General features: G+C 40.5%; 2 protein-coding genes across 2 annotated transcripts in view; both read left to right on the top strand.

The window, feature by feature from the left end:
• prkcea (protein kinase C, epsilon a) overlaps positions 1-14,372 on the top strand; it is a 52,558-nt gene extending 38,186 nt beyond the window's left edge. Inside the window, exons 6-15 of the mRNA XM_084937401.1 lie at positions 403-532; positions 1,045-1,187; positions 2,251-2,353; positions 2,999-3,195; positions 5,972-6,145; positions 6,237-6,391; positions 6,612-6,750; positions 8,064-8,252; positions 9,342-9,488; positions 12,477-14,372. Of these exons, the coding sequence (XP_084793527.1) occupies positions 403-532; positions 1,045-1,187; positions 2,251-2,353; positions 2,999-3,195; positions 5,972-6,145; positions 6,237-6,391; positions 6,612-6,750; positions 8,064-8,252; positions 9,342-9,488; positions 12,477-12,626 (1,527 nt within the window). The 3' untranslated portion in view covers positions 12,627-14,372. The remainder of the gene's footprint in view (positions 1-402; positions 533-1,044; positions 1,188-2,250; positions 2,354-2,998; positions 3,196-5,971; positions 6,146-6,236; positions 6,392-6,611; positions 6,751-8,063; positions 8,253-9,341; positions 9,489-12,476) is intronic.
• Positions 14,373-14,808: 436 nt separating this feature from the next.
• LOC146381389 (endothelial PAS domain-containing protein 1-like) lies at positions 14,809-23,183 on the top strand. Its single transcript, XM_084938619.1, has 9 exons — positions 14,809-14,834; positions 15,688-15,854; positions 18,738-18,985; positions 19,072-19,156; positions 20,039-20,139; positions 20,248-20,411; positions 21,241-21,347; positions 21,429-21,597; positions 23,072-23,183. The coding sequence occupies exons 1-9, from the start codon at positions 14,809-14,811 to the stop codon at positions 23,133-23,135; spliced, it is 1,131 nt and encodes a 376-aa protein (XP_084794745.1). The 3' UTR covers positions 23,136-23,183.
• The last annotated feature ends 2,402 nt before the right edge of the window (positions 23,184-25,585 follow it).

Raw genomic sequence — 25,585 nt, 5'->3', positions numbered from 1 at the left:
GGCAAAATTAAACAGGTTTAAATGGTTATGTTAGCATTGTTCCATAATTTAACCCCAACAATAGAAATACAAATGATCTTTTAATACTTTTTCTACAGTGAGAATACACATCCGCCAAAACTCACTTTGATTTGACTTTATTAGCATTATTTTACCTCTTTTTCAATTAAACTTGATTTTATTGTTATTTTAAATGCTGATCCTCACAGTTTCAGAGAGTAGGAATCATGAAAGAAATACTGAATATGGACAGAGACGCTCAACATTCAGGCCACTGATGAATAAATCTGTTGCTTAAAGCAATGTGTGTCAGAACGCTCCTCTGATAATGCCACCCTGACCTCTCGTTAATGCCCCCGTGTGTGTGTCTGTGTGTTCTTCTGTGTGTGTCTCCCTCTGCAGGTGGGCTCACAGCGGTTCAGTGTTAATATGCCCCATAAGTTCAGTATCCACAACTACAAGGTCCCCACTTTCTGTGACCACTGCGGCTCCCTGCTGTGGGGCCTCATGAGGCAGGGCCTGCAGTGCAAAGGTGAGTTTATGAGCGGTGGGGAATTTACATGAGAGCCCACGGGGAAACATCATGTCAGCCCAGGTGCTCATATTTGCATGTTGAAGCCACATGATGTAAACAGGGATGCCACGACGAACAGTGTTTTCATTACACCTGTTAAAACATGATAACAAATGAAAAATTATTGCTTTTCCCCCATGTTTAATTACATTTCTGGTAAAAATAGTGTTAGGCTTTTGCTATGGACTCTACATACTCACATAGAATTTCTTTTTAATCTAATCTTCAGAAGTATCCCCAAGTAAAGTCCACCACTTGTGCTTGTTTTTTGTCATGCAAAAATGGCTTCCTTGGTCTGAACTCGTGTTTTATACTAAATGTATTTTAAAGAATATACATTTTTAGTTTGCAGACTCATTTCTGGATTTTCAAAGTAAAATGCCTTTAATGAGCACTTAGGTTGTAGTAGCAGGAGACATGGTTTATGTGTTTAAATTTCACATTTTCTTTCTTTTTTTCTTTTTTTACAGTGTGTAAGATGAATGTGCACAGGCGTTGCGAGACCAATGTAGCTCCTAACTGCGGTGTGGACGCCCGAGGAATCGCCAAGGTCCTGTCTGACCTGGGAGTCACACCTGACAAGATCTCCAACACTGCGCAGCGCAGGAGGAAGGTAACGAGCCGCCCGTGTCAGGTCTTTACTAGATTTTCTCTTAAGGACGTGGCTTCTAAATACTGCTCATCTGCTGCATTTTCTTTAGGCCTACCACATAAGTTGTCCTCCACTTGTCCAGTTTCCACAAAACTCCCCTTGTTAATGCAAGAGAAATAGGAAGATAATATGGGAAAAGACTTGTTTCAGTCCTTATAGAGAGAAATACCGTTGTCATGTATGTACAGGTGGTGAGCTCGAGTTCTACCCGAGGAAATAAACTCCAGCACCTCAGATGTGCACAGAAAATGCATTTGGGACTTTTCCCAGGCTGTAGCACCTTCCCTGAGGCCGGCAGGTTAACCTGTGGAGTCACATGTATAATGTGCTAATTAAGGAGCTTCATTAATTAAGGGGCTTACTGGTTCCTTCTTTTTTTCCAGTGTTTGTGGGAAGCTCAGCTAAGCTAACCGTCTGTTTTTCATCATTGTGTGGTGCACATCTTTGCATTTTACTCCGAAGGCGTCTCAAAGGGTGTCCATCTATTTGTCCAACTACGCATTTCAAACTGAATGTATTTCTGTTACTGTTGGATGAAAAGCACAAGCTGTTTTCAGACTCTGGAGTATCAGTTCGGGACGTTGTTCAAAGATGTCCTCACTCACACGCGGCACACAACGGCAGGAGTCTGTTTCAGATGAGTTCTCACTCCTGTAAATACTCCGCGTGGTTTGGGTTAGGGAGAGCACACACAGGAGGCAGGACACATGACGCCCACTCGCTCGCTGTGAATTCACCGAACTATTACCTGCTTTATTCTTACACTGGGTCAATCAGACATCACACAGACTTTGCGTGGGAGCGACTGCGTTGCGCATTTGTATTCTCACGTGCTCCCGTGTTTAGTAATGCCTTTAAAAGTTCAGGCCTGCGTTGGACGTGTAAAAAGCAGCTTCAAAGCTCCGATTTTCAACTGAGAAACTTGGATTCACCTCCGTGACTCGTGATTCAGGAAACAGATTTTTAGAGGACAGCCCAAAGGCACGGCCATGTTGACTCTCTCTGTGTCTCTCTCTTTCTTCAGTTGACTCCAGGGCAGGACCCTCCCCAGTCTCCTCCTGAGCACTCTCAGACTGAGGAGAACAGTTTCAGCCAGCCAGCTGTCCCCACCTCCCCCTCACAACAGGGTAACACGACACACACACACACCAAAAAACCACATACGCAACATCAACAAAAAGATGTTTAAAAGCCCGCTTCGAGATGGGTACGGCGGGGGGCGGTTTAATGTGTTAATTCTACCAGTGAGGGGTAGTCATTCGATTTCAGCGATAATATTGTTGCTGTTTTTAAAAAATAAGTTAAATGTTATTGTTTTTTTCTTTCTCTCTTTTTTTTTTCTAAAAACAAGCTAAAATTGAATTATCCCTCCACCGCCCACCACCATTTGGTTGTCACAGTTAGTCATCGCATTATCACACTTTGCAAGCTGAGAAATAAAAAAGTTAACTTTCTCTTTGTGGAAGTCGTCCAATTTTTTTTTTTTTTGTTCTCGTCGAGCTAAACGCCGATGACAACGGCGCCGCTCGCTGCTGTTATTTAATCGCCCTGGTCCGGGGAGTGAATCATTCCAGGTTTTAACAGAGGATGTTATCATGTTTTGTTTTGTTTTTTTCAAAGTTTATTGAAAAGCAATCAGTAACAAATGTGTAATGCTTCTAAACAGCTCTTATTTCCGTATAATTGAGTTGAACGCTGACAGGAAAAAAAGAGAAAAGTCAGCCAGCCTGTTTTTGCTGATGTCTGATCTGCTTTTCCGATGACACCCACAGACTTGGCAGAGCTGGATCGCCTGCAGGACGCGCTGTCGCTCGACCAGCAGGGACCCCAGCACTCTTCCTCCTCTTCCTCCTCCACCACCTCCTCTTCCTCGTCCTCCTCGGCAGCCAGGCAGAACGGAGAGAGCCAGAGGAGGAGCTTGAAGGATTTCAACTTCATCAAGGTTCTCGGCAAAGGCAGCTTCGGCAAGGTGGGAGCGCTCGGAGGAGGCGTGCGAGGGGGATGTTTATTTGTTTGTTCCTCATTATGTTTATAATTAAACTGTTTTTTTTTTTTTAAATCAACAACCAGTTCACGGGGTTCCCATTATTCATGACAGCTGAATTATCAGGGGAAGTGAATAATATCAGGGGAGCAGAATAGACTGACGCTCATGTGCATTGCATTAGATTCAGGCACCTGCTTTTATTTATAATTTAAATGTAATGTTTTGTGTGCAGTTTAGATTTTTCTGCTTATTGTTTTCTATTTATGGGTTGCAGGATTAATTGGTACCATGTTGATACAATGTCCAGCAGCAGGTCACTGTAAAACCTTTGTATAGTTACTGCAGGTTACCTGCCCAACACCAGATGGTAGGTTAGAGAATAGCTGGTAAATATATTGGGGCTCTGAGCAGATAAAGAGCCATTTGTTTCAATCACCAGCTGCTAGAGACCAAAAACAGATAATATAATATTGTTCCATTCATAATTTTTATCACTGTAAACCCCCTCTTGCATTTTATAATACACCGACAAGCTAAAACATTATGACCACTCACTGGAGTGATTCATGTTGATGATCTTACACCTATTGCAGTCTGTGATTGAACAGGATGAATCTGAGCAAAATTGACAAAGCCAGACGACCCAGTCTGAGTAACGAGCCAAGCCAGTTTCCCATTGTCTGGCGCAGTGGGAGGACTCTTACATTTCATTGGACCACCTTTAACTTTGTTGCATTGTTGCATCGTTTTGAAAAGCTTGTGCAATGTCACTTCATTTATTTTCATTCAGATATGCATCAGTTGTTCAGCCCAGAGCTGCCTCTCTTGGAGGTGTGAGAGTCGGGGCCGCTGTATGAAGTCTGCTCCAACATGTAGATTTTCCAGACTCTTTCACAGTTTCAGCCTAACGATTCCTGTCGTTGTAATCTTGGAACGCGGTTGCGCCGTCGAGGAGAAAAAAATCAGTTGATGAAAAATGATTCAGTCTAATCAGGTAGTCAGCTGACCCGATGTTTTCAGGTGCATAACATTGCTCAACCTGACCGGCTGACGCAAACCCAGATCATAACACTGCTCCCACAGGCTTCATCGCTTCATCCACCTCTCCTCTTACTCAGATATACTGAGCGCTCTGGAAAACAGATTAAACATCCAGATTCCTCTGACCATGTCACCTTTTTCCACTTTTTACAATCTCTTTGCTTCCCAGCAAACCGAAGCCTTTTTTCTGATTTGCTTTATTGATAAGCGGTTTTGTTAGGCGGGCACAGCCGTTTGGCACCGATCCATTAAGCTCTCCTCACCTTGTTGAAATGCTCTTATTTCCCTTTCCTTTTAGCGCTCGAGTTCAGCAAATGTTAAAGGGGTGTCCGATCGCAGTTATTCAAGATTACTTCCTGATTACATTTCTTCCTCAAAGATGATGTTTCACCACTATCCTTCCGGGTTGTCAGTAATGCCTTTGGCACTTCTTAACCTAATTTTAGAGGTTTCAGCAGTCTTCTTTATTGTGTTCTTTGCTTGATGCAGTAACTTGACCCTTCTGAAACGAAGAAGCATCTTTTCCAGGACCAGAGGAGATGTCTTCCGATATGGTGGTTTGGAGAAAGAAGAAGTTACTCACTGTTGCAGACCTGAAGCCTATTAATCACTGCAGTAATTATCTAGTAGAAGGCTCTTACCTATTTGCTTAGTAAATCCACATGGTGACCTTTTTGTTTTTTTGGTGAGGTAGTGTATTAAAAACAAGGGAGAAAATCACAAGATATTCAAAACAGAGAAACATTAAAAAATTATGAAAGACTCTTTAAAACAGAGACAATGAGAAAAGGTGTGAAAAAGAAGCAAAGAGGTATAAAAAAACAAAACACTTGTGAATAATAGAAGCAGAAGGCTAATTAAGGATTAAGGAAATGGGCATCTGCTCTTCATCTACCTAGGCTACTAACTGTGGTTGAACCTAGTATGAAAAGCACGTGCGGGACGTAACTTGGAACCAAAGCGTGCGAGTTGTGCCAGCGCACCAGGACGCCTAATCCTCACCTTAAGTAACAAGCGTTTAAAGCATCCTGTAGTAGGCATTACTGCATTACTTGTGTGCGTCCTGCAGTCTTGCAGGCTGCAGATGGATAAAGTTGGTCCAAGCATGGACAAACAAGGCCTGCCCGAAGCTTACAGGAATTACAGGATCTTTGTTTTGGTGCCAGAAAACTCCAGGGCACCTTTAGAAGTCCATGCCTCACTGGATCAGAGCACTTGAAGGACAGACAGCATATCAAGAAGTGATGAGTTTGGGTTTTGGCTTGTCGGTGTAAACAAAATCAGCCTGGATTTTACACGTCACGCTCAACGTTGAGTCGGCAGATAGTCTGATTAAGTTTACTTCTAGAGCTCATTTCAATACAGCAACCAAAGTGCTTGTAAAGCGCTCACAAAACAAACACTGCCTATATAAGACAGTGTATATAATAAATAATTCATGTAAGTCATAGCTTATACGTGGAAGCAGATGCCTCCTGATCTGTGTTTGCATTCATTCTGAATTATGATTCAGCTGATGTATCATAAATCCCATGTGGTACAAATGCTTCACTTCATCACCGTGCAACTATGGGTTGTACTCAGTTGTAATGCAAGATGCCTACAATTCGAAACACCCACAGATAACGAATGACCCCGTAAAAAGAAAAAGGTGTTAACGCTGAGATCGCGGAATAAACAAATTTTTGCCGTTTCATACTGCGCATCTCTTATCCAGGTGATGCTGGCGGAGCTGAAGGGGACAGAAGACGTTTACGCCATTAAAGTTCTGAAGAAGGACGTCATCCTGCAGGACGACGACGTGGACTGCACCATGACCGAGAAGCGCATCCTGGCCCTCGCCCGTCGACACCCCTACCTCACCCAGCTGTACTGCTGTTTCCAGACACGGGTAGGCTGACGTGTGAAGCAAAACGTACAGATTCAACAGCTGACTGCATTTTTCCTGTCTAATACCACTCCGTCCCTCCCTCTGTCTGCAGGACCGTTTGTTCTTTGTAATGGAATATGTGAATGGAGGAGATCTGATGTTCCAGATTCAACGATCCAGGAAGTTCGATGAGCCTCGCTCTCGGTTCTACGCTGCCGAAGTCACCTCAGCCCTTATGTTTCTGCACCGTAACGGAGTCATCTATAGGTAACACCCTGCTGTCCTCGTTTGGTTTTTCCATCAAGGTCACTCTTAACTGTCAAAGAGAAAATATATATTTATATTTTGTCTTTTTATTTTTGTATGAAAAGCCATAGAAAACATCAGTGCTTATTATCCGTTTACATTGCATGCACCTCCCCCAGTGAAACAAACTTTCCCAGAAAGTAGATGGTGCTAATAGCGTATCTGTGTCTTTCTGTCACAGGGATCTGAAGCTGGATAACATCCTCTTGGATGCTGAGGGTCACTGTAAGCTGGCAGACTTTGGTATGTGCAAAGAGGGCATCATTAACGGAGTCACTACCACCACCTTCTGTGGCACCCCAGACTACATTGCCCCTGAGGTGAGATTAACTCAAGGGCCTGCACTTCTTTATGTTGATAGGGTATAATGGTCGATATTTTTACCCTTGTATTGTTAAGTAGCTATTAGCTATTAACAACATTATATTTCACCTGGATATTTGAACATCTGTCCTGATAACATTAACCTGAGCTAAGTTAAAATCACAGATTCAGACTTATCAGTATTGTACTGATGTATCAAAGATGGAAGTCCCATGAGCTGAGTGTTTTTCATCTTTGCTGTCTTGCTGTTTTAAAACCTTGTGACGAGTGACGGACAGACTGTAGCCGAGGACCCCACAAACCACTTGTCTGGTCCTAATAATGACTATAATTTACAAAATGGCTTCATTTTTTAACCCTGTGTGAACTGGAATTTGAAGTTGAGCCCATAAGTTCATTAGAAAGTGTTTTCTGAATTCAAAAATAAGGGAGGCGAAAGTTGTTTTCCTCAGATTTCTATGCAGCCATAAGCATTTTTTGCAGCCTGCTGCACTGCCCCCTGCCGGCCATTAAAAAAAATACAGGTTTAGGTCACAGCAGAGTTTTGGGACACATTTTAGACCCAGAAGTTGTGCATATCTTATGCTGTCTATCCAACTTTAGCTCCCTTTTAGTCAGGACTAACAATCATATTAACAACAATCAACATCCGGCTCTGCTGCTCAGTGCGAAAGGGAACAATCTTCATTCATTTCAGGGTCATATGACTTCGCTGTCATCACAAGCATTTATTGGCTCCACCACCATGCGTGCTGTGGGGTCATTAACTTCTGGGGGACTCTCAGTCCCCTTGGTTACAAATATAATGTTTATTCTTTGTTAAAGAATCAATCAAACACTTAAATAAATTGCCTAAAAATGTCACCGGCCGAAGTGCCATGTGTTCATGACGCATCTGAGTGCAATCACTTATCATGGGTATTACACAAGTAATCTACAAGTTACACACTGAAGTTGAAGAAAACTTGTGTGCAGCAGTTAAAGCATTTCAAGGGACTTTTATTTGCATAATTTTTAAGTAGATATGCTTTTAAGAAGTCAAAAAGCATATCAAAAATAAATTATTATTCAATGGAGAGACTTTTTAATCTCTCTTAAACATGTATGGAGATGATCTTTAAGTAGTTCAGTTTCCCTTTCACTCTTGCTGCTGATGACATTAGTTAGGTCTATCCATTGTTTTGGCTTTTCTACACCACTTAAAGTGGAATAAAGTACATCCTATTGATGGATCTGTTTGCAGGATGTCACGCAAGCAGAAATGTATTTCCTCGTAACATCTTGAGCTGTGTCATTTGGTTGAATTCAGATCCTGCAGGAGCTGGAGTATGGAGCCTCTGTGGACTGGTGGGCCCTGGGGGTGCTGATGTATGAGATGATGGCCGGACAGCCTCCGTTCGAAGCCGATAATGAAGACGACTTGTTTGAGTCGATTCTCCACGACGATGTCCTCTACCCCGTGTGGCTCAGCAAAGAGGCTGTTTCTATTCTCCGAGCGGTACGTGTCGTCTCTCCCAACATTATCTGACATTTTTGTAGGACTGGTAAGCTCTTGGGAAGCTCTCATCACCAATTTCTTTTGATTCTACAAGGAAAGCTTAGTTTATTTTAACTGTGTTTAGTAGATTTTGATCAAAATCAATTCAAATCAGTTCAGTTTTATTCACATAGTGCCAAATCACAACAGTCTCCTTAATGTGCTTTATACTGTCAGGTAAAGGCCCTACAGTAATACAGAAAAACTCCAACAATCAGATAACCCCACTATGAGCTAGCACTTGGCAACAGTGGAAAGGAAAAACTCTCCATCAGAACCAGGCTCAGGGAGCGGCAGCCACCTCCTATGAGTGGTTGGGAGTGAATGTACTAATGAAGTACTTGTGTTTTTTAACATGGACAACCAACATTTATTAAATGTGCTATGAAGAGAAATGTAGAACAGCTATATGAGTGTAATGATGCAGATAAGTTGAAGTTAAGTTAAACAAAAAACATACTTCAATGTCTAAAAAGCTCAATTCCAGCCCAGACTTGGTCAGGCTTTAACTCAACAGCATCTCAATTAACAAAAACTGTTCCTGCAAGAAAAGAATTCACTCTTGTGGTCACCGTTTTAACTTTCATTCAGATTTCTGTCCTCAGAGCGTCACACGAGCAAATCAAACTCAAAGTGCACTTGATGCAAAGGTGTCATGCTGCACTTTCCTCGGACACTGAGGAGAATTAAAAAAAGGTTAAATGCAGTTATAAAACTGCAGTGAATCACAAAGTGCTCTTATAATGCCGAACAGACAGCAGAACAAAAGCAACGCGGTAAATAACACCGGCACTCTGCTGACCTGTTTGATCACTCTGCCAGTGACTCTGTGGATGCTAAAAACAAAGAGCCGTTTATGCCTCGGCTCTATTATTAGCACCAAAATGCTTCCCCCCCCCTTATCTCCTCAATCCCTAATCCTTTGTCTTTACTTGTGCAAACAAAGATGTGAAGTGTATTTTTTTATGGATTAAACCACAGCTAATAGTTTTCAACAGCCTGCTTTTCTGGAAGAATAAGTCCAAAAATACAAATGTTTTATTTGTGCAGTTCATGACAAAGAACCCGGCCAAGCGTCTGGGCTGCGTCGTGAGCCAGGGTGGCGAGGAGGCCATCAAGACCCACGCCTTCTTCAGAGAGATCGACTGGGTACTGTTGGAGCAGAGAAAAGTCAAACCACCCTTTAAACCCCGGATTGTAAGAGACACACACTCTGCACAAACTCACACAGGCCACAGTTTTACATGCAGCTATTTCACACATAAACCTTCAGTAATGCATCGTGTATTTGATACTAAACATTTTTCAAGGTTCAGTAGTTTTGTGAACTTGTGGATAGGTATCCTAATCAGGGCTCTAGAGTGCGACCAATTTGGTCGCAAATGCGACCAAATTTTTCAGTGGTGCGACTAAAAAAAAAAATATTTGGTTGCACCTGTGCGACCAACTGTTTGGGTAGCAAAAAAAAAAAAAAAATATGCAACCTTCCCTGTGGTCAACAACAGACACACATTTTGCCCCTATCGTGGACTAAACCAATCAGAGATAGTAAGGGGCGGGACCTCTCTGATTGGCCGTGGTCCAGTTGAAAGTGCAGGTGGAAGTGGGAGGTGAGTAGCTTGAATAAAGCGATATCAATTCATTAAATCCTGAATTGACTTTTAAATATAACTGTGTTTTGCCAGAAACGCCAGATTCTCAGATTAAAGCTCACAAAACCATTTCAACAACAACCAAACAGCAGATGAGAGCAGGTACACGGATTCCACACAAAGACGTAAACACAGAGCGACCCGACGCATCAGAATCAGCTTTGTCTTTCTCGGCTTTCTCACCCGACGGCCCGTAGACGGACACGCTGTCGGAGCTTAGCGATTCTGATGCGTCCGGTCCGCACTGTGATTACGTCTTTTTGCGCTGATTCTGAGCTGCAGGTTTTGTCTCTCTCCAACCAAAATTCACCGAGCCAGCAGTAAAAGAAGCAGCAAACTGCGCTTCACATTTGATCAATGTCGTCATGAATTTTGCTGTTTTGCTTCCACGACTATTAAAATCACACTTCATGCACAGCTAGCTCTCTCTCTGTACTTCAAGAACAGTTTCCCGTCTCCAATCTCTGTTTTCCGTATTATTCATTCGCTTATTACCCACCAGTCTACCGTTGTTTACAGCGCTGTCGGACGCTGTCTTTTTCTTTTTTTCACTTAAATGACCTCGGACAAGAAAGCCTGTTTTTTCTGTTGTTCAATACTGAAGAAATTTAAACTTTATATGCGGAACATTGTAGAATATTTTTAAGGTTATCTGCTATAAAAAGCCAGACCAGGAAAATCTCCTTCATGTTTTTCTGTGTTTTATTCTCTGTTACTTTCACACAAAGGCATCTGCTGTGATGTTCACAATTCTGATGAAGTCAGTACTGATAAATGATCAGAATTATAATATTTCTGACTGTCTGAGGCTAAGTTGAATCGAATCGGGACTTTGAAAACCGGAATCGAATGGATTATAGAAATCAGTGATGATACCCAGCCCTAATGAGCAGCCTAGGCACGACAGAAGTGGATGTAGCTGTAATAGGAAAAGAACTATTGCTAACTTTTCTGTTAAGTTAAGGCCTGATCCTTCTGAAATTCATAGCCAGTGCTCTGACACGGTGTCATCAATCTTTGAATGCTGAAAAAGCACAGTGTATCCAGAAAAACACATTATATTATATAAATTATTATAAAATTTGTGCGCGCCTAACTTTTTTTATGCCCATGGCAAAAAGTTAGTCTAGAGCCCTGCTAATTATTATTCTCTAGTTTTAAATTTACTTGGAATGCAGAAAGACTATATACATGACATATACTGAGCACGAGCAGGAACTACACCAGCAAACTAGCAAAATACTCAAAAAATACTAATTTATCATTCAGCTAAAATCTCAACTGTAGCAGAACGAAACATAAGCTGCAATGTTCAGGTAATATTCGCTAACATTACCTGGCAATGGCTAAACTAAAGAGAGCAGCACACAGCCAAAAAAAATGCTTCTTTTTCTTAGTCCACCAGGTGGTGCTGTTGAGTTTTGGGTTTCATTTGGAAGTTGGTAAAACAAAGATGGAGGCCTGAGAAAAGTGCTGTATGTGTTTAAATCAGAGGTGTTGCCTTTTTTAACAAGAAAGGGACAAAGGAGATGGATTTGTAAGGAGTGCCATGTGAAAGTAAAATATTCTATGAATACTGTAAACATGAGGGCATATTTCATGCACTGCCATCCTCTCTGGTAATTCCTGCCTCTACTGCTTAGTTGGGGGACCTGTTCTTGATTAACTTTGAGGTTTATTTTATCACCCCATTTACAGTTAGTTGTTAAAAAGCTAATGTTAGCAAAGTATTTGAAACATTAGGGTAAGTGGGACCAGTCAAATAAGGTTTTAAAGCCCTGCGGTGGCTGTTATATTTTCACCACCATCTCTGCTGGTGTCAAGTTGCATCGTAGACTTTCATCTGGGATTGTTTTTTAACACTGTACGTCTCTTGTTGTCTCAAATATAAAATTCAACATCAACACCTTTATTACTATGGTGTCAAAAGTCTTCAGGTTAGCTTTCAGGAATTTTAAAGCCTAGAAAGCCTGAAGTTAAAGTAGGCATAAGCACGGAGATTGAAAAAGTATCTCAGTTCGTTATGTTGAGTAATTCTTACAGTACCAGTCAAAGGTTTGGACACAGTCACCCATTCAGTTGTTTGCTGGCAGAATCAAAAAAGGGAAGTTCACATACTACGAGGTCAACTGAGAGTCATGACCTGCTTCCCCCTCCAGAATGGGCAGGCTTTAAGCGCACTCTGTCTCTGTCAATCATTCAAAAACAAGTAAATATGTGTTTAAAAAAAGTTTTTCGGTGTACTGAATTACTTTAATTTTAATATGTGTTTATTCATTTTGTTTGTGAAAGAAAGATGGTGCCATTTAGTCTCTAAAAGTAGCTTAAAAGGCTTGAAATCCCAATTTTGCTAATGCTAGATTTAAAAGGTTTGTGGCGTGTTAATTAAAGACCCCCTAAGAGAGCACCTTTAAAGGAACAGTAAGTCACAGTGGTCAGAAGGTGTCGCTGTCATGTAATTTTGAACGTTCTCTGACATCCTTCCCTCCGTCTGTGCCTTTGTGTGTGTGTTTTCGTGTGCATGCGTCTGCAGAAGACCAAACGAGATGTGAATAACTTCGACCAGGATTTCACCAAGGAGGACCCCGTGTTGACGCCCACGGACGAGGCCATTATCCGACAGATCAACCAGGAGGAGTTCAAGGACTTCTCCTACTGCGCCCCCGAGGAGACGCATACCTAACACATACACAAATACACACAGATCCAGCCACACTAAACTCGGTATGCACGCAATCACACATGCTGACACTCCATAGATCCATAAAATCCCTTTACAAATCACACACGCACACAAACACACACACACACACACACACACACACACACACACACACACACACGGTCAGTCCTTTACTTTGAAGCTATTGGCTGTTGTTACTTTTGAGATATAATTTACTTGCATTGTGTTGTTGTTGTTGCCTGGGTTCATTATGAATATGAATATGAATTTAAATATGAATATGCACACGCTCTCACAAACAAACACACGCACACATCGACACGCTCACGTGCGTACAAACACTACAATCCCAAGTTTTACGTGCCCTCGTGCATTCCTACAGTACAAAGTCACTGCACACGCTCAGACAAAACCAAACACACATACACACACCTACACTGCTTCTCTCCCCGGCACCTGTACACATGTGGACTGTGGGTGCTGGGTGCAGAGGCTTGTATATAGCCTGTGTTGAGTGGCTGTATCGTGCTGGTGTTGTCTGCTATTAAAGGAGCGTCGTGGCGCATGGACAAGCACCCTACCTGTGTTATTACTGTCCTTATTGTGGACCAGTTAGGGCCAAATCCCCTTTTGTGCAATACCCTGACTATCTATATATTTTATGGTTTGTTTGTTCATGTGTGCGTGTATGTGGTTTTTTCTTCCTCAAAATGTGTTTTTTAAATTGTTTTTGTTGGATTATGGTATGACTGAAGTATTCACTCATTCTCTGTCCTTTGTGTACAAAGTGAATGTCGAGCTTACGAGTTACAGGCTATCGAACTAATTATGTCGAGCAGAGTGTTAGAGGCGGCCTGTGTAGCAGTGAAAAGCCCCATTTCCAGCTATTTCATCCGTCTGTTAGGTTCAGAGATTTGGTCTGCCCTTTTTGTGTGAATGTGGGCCTTTTTATTAATATTATTGTTATTGTTATTATTATTATTGTGAATGTATATTTTCATGCGTGCGAATGTGTGAATTTCTTTTTTCCCCTTTTCTGTCACGTGCAACTTTTTTTGTTTTTTAGCATTTCCATAGCAACCGTCAGTGTTTTCCCTTTCCTTGCACTCTATTTCAAAGCACCAATTCCCCTTTTCCACATCCAGCAGCTCTTTCAGCCAAAACCACACGCTTTATTTTTTCTGACTTTTGCTCTTTATGTTTTCAAGAATGGCTTTTTCTTTCTTATTGCTCTCTCTCTCTCGCTCTTTCTCTCTTTTTTATTCTAAATCTAATTATTATTATTATTATTATTGTAAAGTGTATCTGGAGAAATCCTTTGTGCATAATACTATAACTATACTATTATAGGTCTGTTACAGCCGGGTTGATAAGACGTGTTGAGAGCCAGCAGCTGAATTACCTCTCACTTCACACACACACACAAACACAAACACACACACATACACATACACAATAAGCACCAATACAGACTAGCTCCTTTTCCACCTCCCCCTTCTTCTCACTTTCTATTGTGCAAACACACACACACACTAAACACAGAAGGACTGTTGCGTACTGTACAGTGATCTGGAGATGAGCTGGTTGCTCTCTGTGCAGTAGAGTTGATGTGTAGTGAAGCTTTGTGCACCCAGGGGTAGGGCTGTTCCTGGTCACACTATCTTACTCTGTGCCAAAATGTAGTGCAACAGCCGGGCTAGTCCTGTCTGGTCTGATTCCAATAAAACACTGAGCTGTCTACATCAATCCCAGACTACATTGTGTCTTTTTCTTATTGCTCTTTTCCCCTTCTTTGCTTTAATCGATTCTAACCTGCTGCTGTTCAGAGGCAAATCTGTGGGATGCTCAAAAGTTTATGTAAGAGAAGAAGAAGAGGGGAGGGAGGGTGGAGTGGAGGGAGGAGGAAAGAAGAGGGGAGGGAGATGCTTCTCGTCAAGACTGACCTATCATCACTTTTGGAGCCCTCTAGGTAATTTGCATGCCAAGGGGAGATGAGACTGTTTGGAATCCATTCAAGTCATCTGTGCAGCACCGTGGGTCTAATTGCCTGTCTGATGAACTAGTCTACCTGTGATGGTGCAAATTGCAGTGCAGAGATTCGCTGTTGTGCCGTGAACTCCTGCTGCCATTGCGCCTGCTTTCCTGAGCCGTCATTCACCATGCGAGACATCTGCGAGGCACGATGACAGCTGACAAGGAGAAGAGAAGGTAAAGCAGCGTGTTGCTTTGTTCATAGGGGCATTCATTTGGCAGCAATAAATCTTAATAGATCAAGTTTAAGTGAGTTGGCAGCTAACTGAGGTAAAGAAGTGAGGTCAAAGAGAGTGCTGTGGCCACTCTGGATGCCTCAGATCTTAACCACGGTGCACTGTTGACCTTCCACATCTCTTCATCAGTGGTGGGGGAACTATTAAAAAACAAAGACACTAAAAACTGCAAAAGATAGAATTCAAATACTTCAAGGTAAAGCTCTGGAATCAAGTCTTTCAGTAGAAATGAGGCAATGTTAGCAGTAAAAACACTCTGAAGGTGAAGTAGGAATAAGCATGGAGATTGAAGAAGTGTCACATATTGAGAAATTCTCTAAACTCACACAGATTATGTCAAAAGTTCACAGTGCGATGAAGCTGAAACATGACTGTTTTTACAGTTCCTGTAAAGCTGAGGAACAATGTCACTTTATTTCTTTGTTTATTTTTCCTTACATCAGTTTTAGGTTCTGTTGAACACAGAATCCAAGTCTGCAGAGTCATAGCATTAGCAGGCAAAATGCGGAAAATGAACAATATTATCTTCCAATATCAAAGAGAGTACATTTTAAATAGTCTTTGAGAAAATGCACTTCATCCAGTATCATCTCACTTTTACTTTTGTGACTAAATGAGTGAGTTTTCTCTAGTTTATATGTATCTATGTTGTGTGCAGCATAGAGCATACTTGCAGTAAAATGGTGTTTATAAATTTATCTAACTTAATTTTAGGTAGTAAAATCTAATGTAAGTTTGATTGAGAGAAATTTAGTTCAGCCTTCTTTGCATTTCCTGACTTCTGCTTTCTGAAGAGCGATCAGCCGTGAGGCTGCTCGAAGGAGACGGCGAGTGGAGTCTGACGTGTTTGGGGATTTGTCTCGCCTCCTGCCGCTGCAGCCCTCTGTCAGAGCTCACCTGGACAAGCCCTCCGTCATTCGCCTGACCCTCAGCTACATACGCATGCACACACTGCTCAAAGGTAACAGCGCACATGTGAAGACATTTAACACCGTCTCTGGCCTCTGTGTGTGAGATACACTCAGAGCAAACTGAATCACAAGGAGAAAAACACCACTTGAAGTCAGTAAATATACGCATTTACATATTTATGGCACCATTTATGTTCTGGGCACTGATATTAGTTTGCAGGTTTTGGAGAAAATATAGTGAAATATAGAGAAAACCTTCAAAGGTGGTAAATGTTTTGTTTCTTTGATGAGATTTCCTTTATTTCTCCTGAAATCTGGGAAATTCATACAAAAAAACCCCAAAATAGCTCACAAAGTGTAGAGAACAAGCACAAAAATAGCTAAAATTGAAGTGTTAACAGTGCTGTTCAAAAATAATGTGTTTCATAATACAAACAGATGTCCAATAAGGTGATATCCATAAATAAATACATGCAATTGGGCTGTTTAAACTATTTAATTCTTGCTGAGGTGTGTCTGGCCTATTTATTTATCAATCCATTATCCTGCCAAGAATTCCAGGAGTCTTTGTGTTTGCTCTGCGCCTGTCTCACAACAGTCAATCCATCTGCTTTAAATTCAGCTTGTGTACTACTGAGGACCTGAATACATTGCAGATAAGTTTGAGGCTCTTCGGTTGAGCTTTTGGGGGTTTTTTTGTTCAGTTTTTTTATATTTTAACTACTTTGACAATGGTTGAGCAGGCCACAAGGCCAACTGTAGCGACCTGGGGTGGATTCTGATCCAAGACCCTTTGCTGTGTGTTATGTTCCTGTTGCCTCTGCAGACGGGAAACAAATTAAACTGTGACAGCTGCTTGCTTCTCTGTGTGTGGAGGGAGGGGCACACATACACGTTTGTTTGGCCTCTTATATTTTATTTATATTTTATATTTTGGCCTCTTATGTTACCATTAATCCATTCTGAAGTCTTTTAACTCTAACTTTAACCATCACATCTCACTGCCAAACCGCCACCGTTTCCCAGTAAGGCTATTGATTTTAATCAATCAAAGGATTCAAGATTTGACTTAATCCTTATGCACTATTTGGGTTACATTTGACCTGTTTTGACATTTGATAGCAGCAGAAATGCTTAAATGTTTCTAAAGTGACCTAAAACACACAGAAAATGAAAATGACTAACATGACTAACAGGTGCTAAAAATAAATGGATTTTACATCAATTTTAGGGAATCCTGCAACTGTGCATGCCGTGTCTATGTGTATTTTATATGGGACAGTAGTGACAGTTCAAGGTGGACCTCAACACAATTGTATATGGTGTTTCTCTACTCAGTTTTAGCATTTAAAGTGTTTTCTTCCTCCAAGCCTCATTTACACATTCATACACAAGCCTTTTATGAAACCCAGTTGCCGTTAACCACACATTCACACACTCATATTCATACTCTGATGGAAGTATTGGGGGGAGCTCATAGCTCTACCACCTGACCCAAAGAAATCTGCTAACAGAGTAAGAGTAAAACAGCATAAGAGTGATCATACATGGAGCACCCACAACGGAGCAAAATAATCTAAAAATAAACAAGTTAGAATTAAAGTCTGAAATCAGTCTGATTCGAGTTAAAACTAACTGAGATTATGAAGCTAACCAAGCTGCCAGTTCAGTGAGTGTGGAAAACACACATGCAAGATTTCCTACTGATGCTTTTAATGTGCAGACTAATCGCATTTTTTAAGCATTTTGTGTGTTTCAACTGACAATTAATCTCTAATTAACACTGATAATTATAAATGGCAGTTTTAATGATATAAGAGTGAGGAAATGGTTAACATTTGTAATGGTTATATAATAAAGCTCAACAGTTCACGTTCAGTAAAATACATTTAAATCATTATGGCTGTCTAATGACATGAGGTTGGGTGATCACAGTGTTTTTTCTCTTTTTCTCTTACATCTAATAAATAGATTAATCATCTATTTATTACCATCACAGAGACTATTTGTACAGAGTTGTAGTTCTGAGTCAAATCTTGGCTCCACACTTGGACATGAAATATGAGCAGTATGGTTATGTAAGGCCATGTGCAAATTCATGTTTTCATCCCTTCATCCCAGAATATTGGGTTAATTCAACTTGATTTAATATTTTAATATTATTATTATTATGTGGTTTTCAGTGCCCCACTTCCAGTGGCTCAGTGTCCACAAACCACTACCATAACTTAACCCCAACACCAAGTCTTAGCACGCCAGATATTTAAATATGTGTGAAAAACCAAAATGATTTAGTCTCTCTGAAAATCTAAAACTCAAGCTGGTTCTCACAGAGCAGAGAAGCACGCCCGTTTTTGTTTTTGCTTTTGTTTTTGTCAAATTCTTTTTTCTTTTGTTTCCTGTGTGAGTTAATTTCACTCAGTCGTGCCGTTTAGATCATCAGTTCTCAAGAAAGCTAAAAACCACAATCTGTCAGTTCTGCACAGCCGTGTTGTGAGCAGACACCTTGGCCATCTCTTTAAAATTAGACACCTATAAAATTTGATGCTTTGCCGCACGTGCTGCATTTAGAAAACATCTGTCAATTGTATATACAAAAAATTAACAAGGGTTACACTATTCATGAAAAGGAACTGGACTAATAAAGACAAGTTAGGATAACAGGCTCATGTAGTTTTTTCTGCTTACTTAAAAGGTTTTGAGAATAATACATTGTTAAAATGTGGAGATGCAAAAAAAAGTGAAGAAAAAAAATTCAACGGGCTTGTGGGTTTTAGATTCAGATTGGTTTTAGAAAGAGGAAGTCTAAGATAACACAAGTACTAACAGCTGAAGCAAACACACAAAATGAAAAAGGAAACGCATCTTTTGTTATCCACTGAAAATGTAGACTAGAAAGCTTTGTCATATAAAAAACACTCTGTTTGTCTTAGAAAATGATGGGATAAATGCCGGGAGTAGGCACATGATAACATATCAGCAAGCGGTGGAAGGTGGAGATGAACAGAGCGGCTGTGACGGAGCACAGGACGAAGAGGAGAAAGACACAGAGGAATTCGAAGCCTCGCAGGAGACAAACATGTACCTGGGGATCTTGGAGGGATTTGTCATGGTCTTGTCCACTGAGGGAGACATGATCTTTCTGTCTGACAATGTCAGCAAGTACATGGGCCTGACTCAGGTAAATAAACCCACATATATTCTTACTATTCTTTTAAATAACCAGTAGGATTCAGGACTGAAATACTCTTCTATGTTTTCTCAAAGACTGAGTTGATGGGACACAACATTTTTGAATATACTCATCCCTGTGACCATGAAGAAATCAGAAGTAATCTGCGTCTAACAGCAGGTAGGTATTTGAACATCAAGGATATATGTTTTTCATATATGTTGGACACCATTTCAAAGCAAATATCTAATCAGCCAATCACACGGCAGCAACTCTGTGCATTTAGGCATGTAGATGTTGTCAAGGCGACCCACGGAAGTTCAAACTGAGCATTAAAACAGCAACTCAAATGACCACTCGTAGCATCCAAGATACGCAGAAGAGCATCTCTAAATCCACAACATGTTAATTTGAAGCAACTGGTTTACAGCAGCAGAAGACCACACTGGGTGCCACTTCTGCCAGCTAAGAACAAGAAACTGAGGCTAAAGGTTCACACGGACTCACCAAAATGGGACAAAGGAAGATTATAAAAATATCACCTGCTCTGATGAGTGTCAGTTTCTGCTGCAACATTCAGATGGTATGGTCAGGATTTTGTGTAAATAACATTAAAGGATGGATCTATCCTGCTTTGAATCAACATTTCAGGCTGGTGGTGGACGTATAATAGTGCGGGGGATCTTTTCTTGTCACACTTTTGGCCCTTTATGACCCACTGAACCGAATGACGCACTATTAAACACCAGAGCCTATCTGACTATTTCCATTGAGCATGTACTGATGACAGGTTCCAGGACACCTTTTCTAAAAGCTCAAATCATCTCAAGCTGGTTTCCTGAACATGAAAATGAGTTCACTGTACTCAAATAGTCTCGACAGTCACCACATCTCTTCAACGGAATGGGAGATTCCCATCATTGATGCGTAGCTGATAAACCTGCAACTAAAGAAGTTCTGAAGCCATAAAGGTGGTTTAGCATATTGTACCTAACAAAGTGTCCAGTGAGTATATAATCATACAGCTTTGTCCATGTGGCTAAATTAATTACTTATTTTTAGAGGAAGTTTGGTACGGTGAGAAGAGGGACTTTGTCATGAGGATAAAAAGTGCTCTGACTCACAGAGGAAGAACCGCCAACCTCAAGTCGGCTACTTGGAAGGTTCGTGAGAAACAGTAGCGCTTTAAAAATATCTTTTTAAAAATGGCCCCCTGGTCTACATCATGATGATTTTTATCACACCTCCCATTTCCAACTCTGTGAGTTCAGGTTCTGCACTGTCAGGGCCGAGCAAAGGTGTGCGTGGACCCGTTTGCAGTTTCCTGTCTGCTCCTGACCTGTCGGCCTCTGCCTCTCTCACACACCCTGCTCAGCAGATACACCTTCACCAGCCAGCACAGCATGGACATGAGGTTTACCTATTGTGACCAGAGGTGTGTACGTGCATTCAACCAAAGGTGGAATTTGTTGTTTATTAAAAGGATTGTCTTTTTGTAATTACTCTTCAACTAGTAGCTTAGATTAATTAGTGCTTGTGAATAAGTGGAAATAAGTAACAACGGGAAAAAAAAACCAACAAAAAAACCCCCATGTGGAAGCATTTTTAACCACCATATATATTACTTTAATACATTTAAAATGAATGCAGGATGTTAAGTTGAAAAACAGGAACATGTCTGGTAATCTTATTATGCAGTGCTGGATATTATGAAATTACATTTTTTCAAAAAGGGACAATTTTCGAAGCCAATTCGGAGCCAATTTCGTTTAAAAACTGTGCTGCATTAAGTGTTCTATCTGAATCAAGAAGCAAATCCTCAGCCAAGAAAGCTCAACCAAAAAATCGGCTACAGTATACAGTTCAAACATTAAAGTAGAAATCATTAAAATAAGTTTCATTATGATTCTGGTTAGAAAATCCTGATATGTCATAGTTATAGCAGATTGGTAGTTAATAACCTTCAGTGTAACACATTTCAGGGCCTGACCTATGTTTATATAAACAACTCTGTGGTTATAATGCAAACCCTTGCCAGCTGAGAATGAGTGCACAGCATAATGTGTGACTGTATGAAAGCAGTGAATTGTAAACTTGCTTTTGGTTTTGGCTTTTGCACTTTTGTCATTGGAATTAAAGAAGAATGACTGTGCAGTTGTTTGTAAAGGCAACAGTGACTGGTTTATTAACATGATTTTAATCCTCAGTGTTGCTGACTTGTAAAATAAAATCATTTTGCCTCGTGTGTGTTTCTGTGTGTGCAGAGTGACTTCTCTTTTGGGCTACAGACCTGAGGAGCTGCTGGGCCGCTCCATCTATGATCTCTGTCACGCACTGGACACAAGCTGTTTGAACAAAAATCATCTAAACCGTAAACACTGACACACACACACAGACGTGCACGCACACACGCTACACTCCTATAAATACTTAACTCCATATTTCCCCGCAGTGTGTCTGAAGAACCAGTCAGTCAGCGGTCAGTACAGGATGCTGGTGAAAGGTGGAGGTTACGTCTGGGTGGAGAGTCACAGTGCTGTCATCCCCAGCGTCCGACCCTCCAGGTCCAGACCTGGCATCCCCCAGCCGCTCTGCATCCTCAGCGTTACCTACGTCCTCAGGTGTGTGCATTATTTTTGAAACCGCTTTGATTTAGCATGGCCATCACAGTAAACATGTTATTGGCTTTATTTCTACCCAGATTGGTAGCTCCATTGTCACCTCCTGACCCAGGACCAGGCCCTATCTCTTAACCCAAATCAATTTTAAGAATCATCTCTGGTGGTTTACCCAGACTACAGTAATGCATTAACTTCCAACATGCGACTCTGACAATAAATGATCATTTCTGTGATTAATGGTCAACCAATTTCAACCAATCCACAAAAATGCCTACCACAGGTCTTTATAACATCCAGGGTGTTTGCACAAGCTGGAGCACTGATGTTCCAAATGGAAACGTGTTAATGGAAAGGGATTAAAAAAGGTGTTTGCAGGTAGATTTGTACGCCATACTGAGATTTGTAACATCTATTATTTGTGAAGGGGAGAATATGAATCGAATAACTTAAAGCAACATATTATTATCTTTGAGGCTGTAACTAAGGATGATAAGTTATTGAAAATTAATTTGTTGATTATGTCTTAATAGAGAAATGTAGTATGATGACCTGTAGGGTTCCTCAGTAGTCTGGGCCTGGACCTCCTGTTTTCTTTATACATGTTATCCCTGAGGCATGTCATCCACAGCAATGGTGTGAGTTTTCTTTTTTATGCAGATGACACACAGCTGCGCGTCTATTTTAACCTCAGTGACATTCTCTTAAAATCAAATCATTGAGTGACTGCATCCAATATATTAAATGCTGGATGATACAGAACTTCTTGGAACAAAATATGGATAATTAAAACTGAAGTAATTGTTACTGGCCCCAGTGAATCTGACACACTCACATGGACGCACCTGAACTCCTTGTCTGTAAAGTTGGGCCAGTACTGTAAAAACTTTGGCATCAGTTTTAACAACCAGGTCACACTTTTCAGTTCAGTTTTTCAGTCTCGTTAAAGTAGCTTAGGAAACTTATCAGCTCAGTTTTATTCAAAGGAAATCTACAGAAAATTGCACATTTGTGGGTTGGATAAGTAAAACTCATTATACGCAAACTATTGCTGATTCGAACTGAAACTTCTTACTAAAATCAAAAAAGCAACACATCACTCCCGTTTCGGCTTCACTTCACTGGTTAACTGTTAATTTTAGAACTGATGTTGTTGTTGAATTTTAAGGCCAGCTGGCATCTGACATATTTGCCTGGTTTAAAGCTGGTGGGCAAGCCACAATCATCGGTTGAGAGTCAATGGTGATCTGGCTTTTTCTGTTAGGAGATCCATTCTTTGAGACAATCTTGTCTCCCAAAGCACTTGGGAACTTTCTTTTAAAGAAATTCAAAGAAATATAAAATATCTCCTTTGTAAAAACTCAGATAAAAGTGAAAACTCTGAAGGTAGAATGTTTTTTTGTCGTTGCTGTTTTAATACAACTCAGAGTGCTGTTATTTACAGATGTTTAATATTGTGTGCATGTGTGTGTCACAGTGGTGTGGAGCAGCCATCTCTGCAGCTCTCTCTGGACCAGACTATCCACAGATATTTGAATTGAAATCGAGATCTGAAGAGATGTCTGCGAAACCCTCCGTCCTTCTGGGAACCCTCATCGATTATTTCAATTAATCAAATTTCATTAAATTTTTGACTTTTAAAATCAGAGTGGCTGTCTCTGTGTCTTGATGCAGATTATTGTATGCATTATTTGATGAAGAGTGTTTAGATTTAGACTGTTGTCTGTTAATTACATCCACAAACTTGTAAAAGGATGTTTTGTTAGTTCAGGTAGATATGTTGTTGTATTTGGAGTTTTTCCCTTCACAGTTTCTGTCTTGCACTTTTGCAGAATTACTGCAGTATGACAGCTTCTCATTCTCTAAAACAAAAAACTGAAAGCTTAGGTGTAGACTGTGGTTGATAGTCAGTTGACGGGGTGTTCTGAGACTTCAAATATGTTGATGAAAGCAGGCAGTTTGACTTTTTCTTGACCTCCCTGGGCCTGACCTTACTTCCTTTGGGGTTTCCTTCTGAGCCACCTGACACGTGGGGTGACATCTGACTGCCAGCCATAATGCAGCGCGCACGCAGACACACAGACATGCACATACATACACATACAGGCTATATAGAGAGAGATACGCATTGTGCTGATGTGGAGATGTGAGTAGACGCAAGTCAAAGCCACAGCTTCCTGAATAGAAACACACGATAGGAAAGTTCTCATGGGAACTCTGTCAACTTTTAACCTCTTGGCCTCTAAATGCACGCAACACACACACACACACACACACACACACACACACACACACACACACACACACACACACACACACACACACACACACACCAGGTTGTTTCGAGTTTCAGTTCAGTTAGTTTTACTACTATTGAATCAAAGTGAATCAAAACATTCACTGTAAATGAAAATGGTCTGAAAAATTACAAAAAACACATGATGAATATAGTTTTGTTAATATGAAAATTATGAAAACCTAAAATTATTTCTTTGTGTCCGCTGTTCACAAACATATGTTGTTATACCAACATAGCACCTGCTGAATGAGCATGCTCTTCAGCTCCTCCTTTGCATCTCTGCTGTAACTGTGATCCAGGAAGCACTGATGTGGTTATTCACGGTGTCTAGACTTCTCTGGTAAAACATAACTGTGCTGAAAGTCGTTTTAGCCACCATAGTTATATATAAAACTAGTGTTTCACTGACTTTATTTCAGCATATGTTGAACCCTTTAAAGTTATAATGCTTTGTTACGCATCAAACCATTGTTTCTCAACATTTTTTAGCGATGTACCCTGAGCTTAAAATACTTTTTCCACCAAGTGCAACCTCAAACCAAAAACAGAAAAGAAAAAAATGTGAGAGATGAAAAAGAACCCCCATAACTGCGTATAACATTGGATTAACAAGAAGATGATATCATAGGTGTACAATCGGAGTCTCTCTGCTAAGTTGTGCTTAAATTGAATGACAAACATGGGCTGTTTTTTCACCGAGGATCTTAGTCATCTGTAAACAAATGTCAGTTGCTTTCACCTTTTGTGAGGCTTAACGGCCGTTGACTTTGTCATAACATTGGAAACAGAACTTTCCAGACTTATTTTTCATTAAACTTACAATTTAATTTCAATTTCAGCAAAAACTAAAGTTAGTCTCTGACATAATCGAGACTATCTCAAAAATGATGCTCTTATTTGGGGAAAACTCAGCAAAGGACATTGGCTGTCTCAGTGTTGGAAGAAGATGCAGTCTCCCAGCATCTATGATGCTAAAAGAATCAAGTGCCTCCAGTGCTGATAGCCTAAAGGGAAAAAGGTGGCACATACACGAAAATGGTTCTGATTAAGCACGTTTGTTGACATGACCAGAATAAATTTAGATTTTACAACTTTTTCCTGTAGTTTTGTTCAAATTCTGTCCATTTAGCTTTGGGTAATTAGCACTGGAAAATACTGGCTCCAACTGATAACTCATTTGGTCATTTGATTTTTTTTTTAATGGAAGGTTTCTTTGCAAAGGTAGTTCTTGTTAAATCTGGGAAAGTAAAAACAAGTAAATGTAAAAGTCAAACGCTGCCTGCAAGTTGGAATTTGCTAATTCATTCAGTATGTGGAGTAAAAGCTCTTGTTACAAAACAAACAAACAAAATAACAGCTTGTCATTTTTTAGAGCTTTGTCACTAAGTGGTATGACAGAATAAAAGAAACAGAATAAACAGAAACACAATATCGCAGCAGATGTGAAGGTAAAATTATTAATCAAGCAAATATTTAATGTTTTAACTAATCTTATCTCATTGTCCCACTATCCAAACATATGAAACCAAACTTATGTTTTAATGTTATTTGTACATTTTCTTTCACTTTTTCTTGGCTCAGGAAGCTCATTGCAGTTTCAAAGTAGAAGGCCTGCGTGGATTTGCATTCTCATCCTCACACTGATGCAGTGACACCAGAATGTGGGAACAATGTTTGCACCATCTAGTGTTG

Source organism: Perissodus microlepis, chromosome 8 (genome assembly GCF_051167445.1).
Source record: "Perissodus microlepis isolate ML-2025 ecotype Zambia chromosome 8, ASM5116744v1, whole genome shotgun sequence".
NCBI classification, from domain to species: domain Eukaryota; kingdom Metazoa; phylum Chordata; class Actinopteri; order Cichliformes; family Cichlidae; genus Perissodus; species Perissodus microlepis.
This window is presented reverse-complemented; position numbering and strand designations above follow the sequence as displayed.